General features: G+C 39.5%; 1 protein-coding gene across 1 annotated transcript; it reads right to left on the bottom strand.

The window, feature by feature from the left end:
- Window positions 1-782: 782 nt before the first annotated feature.
- ccdc80l2 (coiled-coil domain containing 80 like 2) lies at window positions 783-8,364 on the bottom strand. Its single transcript, XM_041969215.1, has 12 exons — window positions 7,773-8,364; window positions 7,619-7,707; window positions 7,350-7,523; window positions 7,079-7,230; window positions 5,798-6,100; window positions 5,432-5,663; window positions 5,124-5,280; window positions 3,840-3,976; window positions 3,586-3,737; window positions 2,576-2,679; window positions 2,188-2,268; window positions 783-2,044 (listed from the first exon to the last, which is right to left on the bottom strand). The coding sequence occupies exons 1-12, from the start codon at window positions 8,050-8,052 to the stop codon at window positions 1,716-1,718; spliced, it is 2,190 nt and encodes a 729-aa protein (XP_041825149.1). The 5' UTR covers window positions 8,053-8,364; the 3' UTR covers window positions 783-1,715.
- Window positions 8,365-9,028: the final 664 nt, after the last annotated feature.

Below are 9,028 nucleotides of genomic sequence, written 5' to 3'. Positions count from 1 at the left end.
GGCAAGACGCCAAACCCCTAATTGGTCCTGATGGGTCATGGTTGAGCGCCTTGCATGGCAGCTTCTGCCATCAGTGTGTAAATGGGTGAATGTGGTGTACAATGTAAAGTGCTTTGGGTATCATTCCAGGTAAAGTATGAAATACAGACCATTAACTATTTGATATTTGACACTTTCCTCCTGCGTAATTTGCATAAATGGGATGTTTAGCTGTGTTCACAAAAGGTTTTCCAAACATTTGTTTACCCGATATATATATTGAAAAATAGCAGGTTGTGGTTTTTAGAGGATGCACTATCTGGAAGTCACCTGGCTTTTCCCCACCAATATGACACAATAATTTAAAGTCAGCCAGCGTGTCTGGCTGCTATTTAGCTGGAAAAAGGGATGTACAATAAGCCAACATGCAAATTCAACAGAGAGAGTTAAGGGCAACTTTCTGTTTTGCTCCAACTCTCCATTTCTTCTTTGTGTGTGTTTAATTGTGCTTTTTTTAAATGTGTGTATGTATTTTAACATTAAATTAAAAGTAGTTCCTTCTTTGAGATTATTTGACTTTTTGTATCATCCTCACACTCCTCACATCATTATAAAAGTTCAAAGCGTAACCCATCAATCTTCTAAATGTCACTTCACTTAAAAATAGTAGCCTGAAAACCTTTTTTAATCATTTTGAGCCACTTGTGCAGGTTTGGAACACCATTTCTAAACACTGACATGCAAAGAAATAAATTAAAATATTAACTCCTACAGACACAGCTTTTCTTTTTGAATTTCTCTTTTATTTACCACTTTTATATTCCCACACAGTTGCTGGGATAGGCTCCAGCTGCCCCACAATCCTACATTGGATTAAGTAAGTTTAGCAAATAGATGTATAGATGGATTTTCATTTTACTTTACATATTTATTTGAATTTATAGCATTCTTGTGACTCAGTACATCATAATGCTGCTTCATTTGTATAATCTAACATCCACATTCCTGCAGGTGAAATGCACGCTACAAGTGACTGATACATTTCCTCTGGACAAGCTACTTGTCATCTTATTGTAATCATTAACTAAATCTTCCTTTGGATATTTTTTCTATAAGCTCTATGTAAGAAGAAGTGTTTTCTCCCCTTTTCTAGATGCTGCTTTGGTAAAGAATCAAGCTTTCGTGTGCTACTTTCCCTGCATAAAAGAAATCTCAGTCTAAAATAAACATGGTGGATGACATTAGATAATCGCTTATGTGTAATAAAAGAAAACCCTCCACAATACAACTATAGTTCATAGATGCATTTTTTTTAATAATAGGAACTCTGTTTCACTGACACATAGTTTCCTGCAGGCTCAGATGTTTACATAAGAATCTATGAAAAGAACATGTGTTTAGTTCAAATAAAGTTTTGGTCTCGGCAGCACAATATTGTAGCAGAGGGATGTTTTGCCTTTCTTTGATTTAAGCAATGTGTTGCATACAGACTGGACAGAAGCTTTGCCAAAAAGCACTGTTAGAGCATGAGTGAGCCTTCTTTCTGTTTCACTGCTGCAAACAACCAATTACTCCAACCCACCAGCTCTTCCAAAGAACAGCTAGAGGATACACATATGCTTTTTTTTTATTTTCTTAAACTGATTCCAGTATTCAACAAATGCATGATATTTATCTGCTTACATTTTGTATGCTGCATCTTGTGTCCTGAAGATATTATAGTTTTTATGTCATTTTTATGATTGGTGATACAAGTATGTATAATCTGCTCTATCCTCATCATACCCAGGATTGTGTTCTGCTTCACTGCTTTCTCTTCCTCTGTCTTCAGGACAGTGGATCCCCAGTCTCCTCTGGAGCTTCCACTCCTGAAGGCGAAGCTCCATTGAGTCTACCAGATCATAAATGTTATCCAGGGACCACATAGGTGATGAGAACCACGCCTTGACATCACCATCCTTCCCTACGACCAGCATACTGAAGTAGTCTTTACTGATCTTTAGCTGTTCTCTCATATTGTTGACCGTCTCGTGGGATAATGGCTCAACCTCACTCTGACTACGACCTGTAGGAGAAATAAGAAAGATAACTTTATGTAAGAGCCTTCCAACATGTCTTCTAGTACAAATTATGTTACTATTAAGTTCTGAATCAAAGTTTAGGCATCATCCCCATGCACTTGCACTGCCTCGCTTGACTGTTGCTTACCATTTAAGGGAAATAGCTCCACAGTTCCTGATGCTTTTTTTCCATTTCCAGTCAGCTTTAACATGCCGAAGTGGCGAATACCTTAGGAAAAACCCAAGATAGCATAGTGAAGCAGCAAAAAGCAGAAAAAGGATGGAATGGCAGATTTTTACAGAAAAAGAAATGTCTAGTAGTTGTTTAAATTATCACAATAACATTTTTTTCAGAAGCCTCACATGATTTACAATCATTTTTATATTCATCCTGTAATTTTGGTTAATGAGGTAATAGTCAGACGTGATTAAAACTTATTTTAGGGTCCTGATGGTCAGAGGAGAAGCCTGATTCTGATTCATGTTTCCTAGATGCATCAACAAGGACAAAGCAGACGTTATGTTGAGTCACTCACCCAGATGACACTCCTGTCCACTGAGAGCAGACAGCTGCTGTTGAAAAGAGTAGTCATCCTCAGAGGGAGCAGAAATCAGTAGTAGCCTTCTCTTGGACATGAACCTGAATGTAAATACAATGGTGGAGTTAACATTAACAGAAATCAGTTGTTAATATTTAGACACAGCGTTAATCTTATCTTTGAAGTGCTTTATAACGGTAAAACCTGCTGAGGGGGATAACCCAGATCTATAAAAAGTGAATTTACTGGACAGAAAAAGTGATCATTTGAATGGTTTATGGTTATATAAGATTGTATTTTGAAATGTTTTATTGTCCCACCAAGGCAGGAAATTAGTCTTTGGCCGCACCAGTAGCAATAAAAACACAAGAGTCAGTACATACGATACCTACTACAAATGTTAATTGTTGTGTAAAACACACACCAGACACAAAAACACAATCTTACCAAAGGTGCTCTATAGCGCTGCCCTGAGGGGAGTAACTCAAACTCTCTGGGAAGGGGGTGTGTTTTATCTCTGGTTATTGATGGAGTTTTCCTTTGGAAGGTAGAGCTGTAAAATTAATCTAAGGTCTTTTGTTGATGACCAACTATCTTTCTGTCTTTACCTCCCTGTTCATTTGCTCCTGTTTATTACAGTCAAATGTCCAAACCAAACAGAAATGTAAAAAACAAGGAGGCTCTTAAAAAGACTCACATATACCTTTTGTAAAACATCAGTAGTGACCTCAAACTCTTTCAGCCTCCGTAGTAAAAATCATCTCTGGCTGGCTTGCTTACATATTTCATCTGCATTTAGTGAAGCTCAGCTTATCATCTATACACACACACACACACACACACACACACACACACACACACATATATATATATATGTGTGTGTGTGTGTGTGTGTGTTTAGAAGTGTGCAATGAAAGATCAGTGCTCTTAGAACTTCTTAGATTTAAATTCATGCAGCAGATGCCGCTCTTCCATGTAATATGATATGTGGTGTTGAATTACTCCACCTGAGCAGTGAGTTCTTAGCTGCAGGGTCTTGCATGTCTTTGGAGCAAAGTGGAGGGCTCCTCCTTTCTTTCTCTCTCTCTGAATACCTTGAAGGGAAGTTGTCAATGTACTCGAACAAAGCTGAGCTTGATGGAGGAGCCTCAAAGACTCTCTGGGAAAAGATAAGAGTATGTTTGACAAAATTAAATACATTTTTTTAATGTAATTTCGAGGAGACCAAAAAACTCTGGAAACTCAGGTGAGACTGTCTTACGGTGCGTTTGATGTCATAATCCGTGACAGTCATTGAAAAGAGGTCTGAAGACGACAAGCCGAGCTCTGCTCTCAACAGAGAGATCAGGCCTGTGTGTGAGAACTGGTCTAGTTGATCACTTAGAAAGGGTTCTGACTCTGAAGCACACAAACATAAGAAAGACAATACCAAAGATAGATAAGATAAAACTCTTAATAAAGATCTAAAAAGCATTGTTAAAGCAGAACTAAAATGCAATAATGTAAAAAAAATGTCTTTCTGGGTCCTTGTGGTCATTAAGTGTATGCTGGCGTTATGCTGTGGTCACCATATCTCTAAGGGAGACGAAGCACGGCTCAAAAGCACCCCTATGATGGCGACAAATCATGGACCCAGGTTTACCTTGCCCGGAAGTGGGTCGCTGGGGCCCCCCTCTGGAGCCAGGCCTGGAGGTGGGGCACGGAGGTGAGAGCTTGGTGGCCGGGCCTTTGTCCATGGGGCTCAGTCGGGCTCAGCCCGAAACGGTGACATGGGCCCCCCCTCCCGTGGGCTCACCACCTGCAGGAGGGGCCATAGGGGTTGGGTGCAGTGTGAGCTGGGCAGCTGCCCGAGGCGGGGACCCTGGCGGTCTGATCCTCGGCTGCAGAAGCTAGCTCTAGGGATGTGGAATGTCACCTCTCTGGTGGGGAAGGAGTCTGAACTGGTGCGGAGGTCTTTGAGAGGGGCTGGACCCTCTTTCATTCTGGAGCTGCTCCTGATGAGAGGCACCAAGCAGATGTGGGCATGCTCACTGCCCCCTGACTTGGCGCCTGTGTCATCCACATTAAATATGATATCTATATTAGCGACATTTTTATTTCACTTATAGTAAATTTATCCTCAGGGATTTATTTTAGTTTTCAATTGTTGTTGCCTTTTCAAAAGCTCTAAAAATTAACAATGTCAAAGTCAGCTTTTTGTTCGATTTTTTTTAAAATATTAAAATAAATATGTCCTAAGCATACATAGACCCTCTGAACTACATTGTAATAACTGTGCTGGTGCCTATCTTTTACTGTAGTAATACCATGTGTCCATCTCTAACCCCAAAACCACAAAATAGCACAGCATAGTCGTTTGCTTTTCCATCTCTTGATGTGTTTATCCAGAGGATCCTGGATCCGAGTTTTATATTGAGAACAGCCGTTTTCAATAGAACACATCACACATATCTGTGTGGCATTATTAGATGATTTGACCTCCCAGGAAAGCCAAATTTTTAAATATAAATATTCAAATACTTAACATCTCACATAAACTTCCTACCGAGTTGGTGATGCTGCAGTGTGAGCGTGGCGTCACTTCCTTCACCCTCAATGGTTGCCACGGTAATCTTCCTGATAGCAAGCTCGCAGTGCTGCTTCTCATTCTCCTGATTCTGCTGGACGAACAGCGTTGCATCTCCGCTGGGCGTGGAGATCAGCTTATACACAAAAATAGGTAAATTTGCTATTATGAAGGCCCTGCATTTATCATGGATGCCAATGTGAAACAGTTTTGAAAATACCGAGAGATAAAGGTAGACAAGAGATGAAAACGCCTGAGAATACTTTGGATTAGGGGGGAGTTCTCACCATAAGCCTTCTGGACCCTCTTAAACGATCCAAAAATGTCTTCAGGGCTGTTTTATCCTCTTCACTGGCCTCTGTGTTGGACTTTTTCCCTCTTCCTTTTCCTTTCTTTCCTTTCTTCCCTTTCCCCTTTTTCTTATTGCCGTGTTTATCTTGTGTAACACCCTTTACATTTAACTCTTCAGTGTTTTGCCCTCCGTGTTGTTTCTTTCCCTCTTTTACGCTGGAGTGAGGCCTGCAGTACAGTTAAAAAGATGCTCAACCAGAACACACACATTAAAGCATTTAACTGCTGTCAGAAGATGAAGGACATGCACTTCACTTCTTACAATGTTTAAAATTTTCGCAAAGCAGATGAAAAGACAGCACCTGTCTTTCTCCACGTCTTCATTATTACTTGGGACTGATGAAGGACTGGGCACTTTAGAGCTGGCCCAATCATTACTGGTCGACTTCTTTCCTTTTGTGGATCCAACAGGCACCTTACGGATAACAAACCTCCACCGACCATTCAGTATGTCCTGGATTTTACTCTTCAGCACAGCTTTTTTATCTAGAGGTTTCCTTTGTGAGGTCACGACAGAGGTCACATTTCCTTGTCCCTGAGGGCTTGGCATCATCTTCTTCATCATCCTCTTTCTTTTCACAACTTTCTTTTTCATGGTTTTACATCTAAAACACAACAGAAAAAGCATTTATTCACATTGCACTTCACGGTCAGTTAGTCAATGCACCCTGACATATAAAATAGTGACTGAGACATATATTTGTTTAGATTTTCATATTCTATGAAACTTGGGAATCCAGCAGAGGAATACATTAAAAAATCTATTATTTCCTGCACAAATCTTTGAAATTCATTCAGCGCTTCATGTTTTTTTAATGTTCTGGAAAGGCTAAAAAAGGCAACAGTAGTAGAAGTTGATGCATAAGTGTTGTATAGAGGATTTCTTCAATACAATGTATGATGCCGGACTTGCATACAATATATTTAGAACATTTACGTGATAAAAAATAAAATAGACTGCCTGAAATCCTGCCAGATTGCACTTTTTAACGCAAGACAAAGACACTCAGATTTCTCCCCAATCAGGTGCTTTGTAGGTCCTGTTTCGAGCTCACCTGAAAGTAACAGAATAAGACACTTGTTGTGGCCAAATTATTGTTCTAAGTTGTTCTGATTGTTAAGTCCATGTATTTCTGCATTGATGGTATTGAGTACCATCTAGGTTGCCATAGATTTTTAGTGAGTCTGCCTTTGATAAGTAAAGAAAACAGCTATATGAACTGACATGCTTCATATAGCCATGTTTCATTTGTTGTTTTCTTATTAAAAGTTCCCACTATGAGGGTATATATATATATATATATATACACATATGTGTGTGTGTGTGTGTGTGTGTGTATAGAGTGAGAGAGAGAGAGAGAGAGAGAGAGAGAAATCCATGCTAAAAGTGGTGTGTAACATTAAAACTGTATAACATCCACATAGTGACTAATTACAGGCTCGACCTCTTAAACAGAGTTTTGCATAGATTTGCTCACAGTTCATTTCTGCTATAAACTGTATGTCTATAATTTATTTATAGACTGAAAGATCTTGTCAAATTACCCTCACTTCACATATACAGTGAAACGCATTAAGTTCACCTTAAATTGGATCCTTTTCTGGTCATCTTCTCTAGTTTCCTCATGGGGAACTGATCGATGAGCTCTAAAATTGCCTCAGCACGGACTGGGTAAGGGAAACGCTCGCTGACCTGAAGGTTCTTCTTCATAACCAACATGCTAAATGTTTTTTCCTGAAAAGATTGGCATTTAACACAACTCAAGGGCAGGTAAAAGTTTAAGTAAATGAAAATTAAAGCAAGATGTGGATAAAAGAATAAATAATTTGAACTACTTATGACATTGTGTTTACTTGGCCAGTAAGCTCTAGGTAGTGCAGCAGTTTAGTAACTGTGTCAGGGTCCAAGCTTTCTACTGTGGCATCCCCTTGAAAAGTTGTTTTCTGAATGCGACCTTCCATCATGGCATTCTGGATGATGGTGATGATAAAGGTGTCTCTTTCTGCTAAACGGCAGTTCAACCCTTTCTGAGGCACAAAAAGAGAGAGAAAATAAGCAGGAAAGAGGCTGACAATCCTCGAATTTAACGAAACAAATAGAATATAATAACAAAGTCCATTACCTGATCTGTGTCTTCTAGCTGCTTTTCCATCATATGAAGGTAGTGATCATTGTGTGATGGAGCTGATATCACCCACAACCGCTTTTTACCTGCAAGAAGTAAAGAATGTAAGTATGCAAACAGATCTATTAGGTGATCAATTAGTTCCTCTTGCCTAAAAATTCTGCCAGGAAATCCAGCTCCGGAGCCAAACTTGATAATGATTCTCCAACTCCCCTATTTTCCTCACGCTCACTGTCTTCTTCCAGCCACAGCCCAAATTCAGTTTTGGGAGGGAGGTCTGAGTAGTCTCCCCAGTCTCTCACATTTGGATCAAACTGGTGTTTTGGTTTGGTTCCAGCAATGTTTGGCCACGCTGCCAGCAATCCCAGATAGGTGAGGCTCCACAAGGCGGCAAAAGACATCAGATAATGTGAGGTATAAAAATGAACCATCCTTCTTGAATAGTTGGTTTGCTGAAATGCTGAAACTGTTCAGCAGCTCGCAAATTCTCAGAAATGAAAATGCACGTATGTAGTGTTCTCAGAACTTCAAGCTCGTAGAAAGCACGACAGCATCTGAGACAGACTGAAAGGATTTGCCAGATGTTTCAAAGTTATTTGATAGTTTGACAAAAAACATCCAGCAGAGAGGTTTCCATTGAATCCAGTTCAAAACTCCTCTGAAGGTTGCAGTATTCTGCATAAAAAAAAAAACAAAAGAAAAACTGAACCAAATCTGGAATCCTGATGATAAAGAGACGGCTGTGATGTTAACCCTTCTCACCACAAGAGACTGACTGGAGAGCTACTGCTCTTCTCACACACAGACACACTCCTGGTTCACATTATTGTCCAGGCTTGTTAACAGGAAACTCCTGGAATTTTCTACAACTTCAAAGCATTTTCTGGCAGACAGACTATCTCCCTTTCTCTTTTTAACTGCCTCGCGCACAAACACAATCCCAACAAATCTGTGTCAATGTGTGGGAAGCTGTTTTGTCTATGAGAATTAGAAAAATATTTACTGACATGTACACAACATCCTACATGCATACATTTACTCACATGCACAAGTAAAAACATGCTTGTGGTTGCACAACATTGGTACCTGATTCAGTGTGAGGGAAACTAGCCAGTGAAGTGTTTGTTTGAGAGGCCAAGTCTTCACCTGCTAAGAAGCTGATCTGAATTTGGGTCAGTGAACAATGAAAATACACTGAAAGGGTCAGTAAAATATCAGCTTCCCCAAATTATTATTGCACTATATGTTAAAGATGATTGAACACAAAATATTTAATAGTCAGACGTTAATCTGAGCTATTATCATTTACAAAGTAACACTCATGATTTTAAGTAATGAGAAAGGAGGAAAACAAAACATAGAAAATGCATTCAACAAAAAACAGCACTGTACTACAAAAGAAGAAAC

Source organism: Melanotaenia boesemani, chromosome 19 (genome assembly GCF_017639745.1).
Source record: "Melanotaenia boesemani isolate fMelBoe1 chromosome 19, fMelBoe1.pri, whole genome shotgun sequence".
NCBI lineage: Eukaryota > Metazoa > Chordata > Actinopteri > Atheriniformes > Melanotaeniidae > Melanotaenia > Melanotaenia boesemani.
The sequence above is the reverse complement of the archived record's forward strand: the minus strand, read 5'-3'. Positions and strand labels throughout refer to the sequence as shown.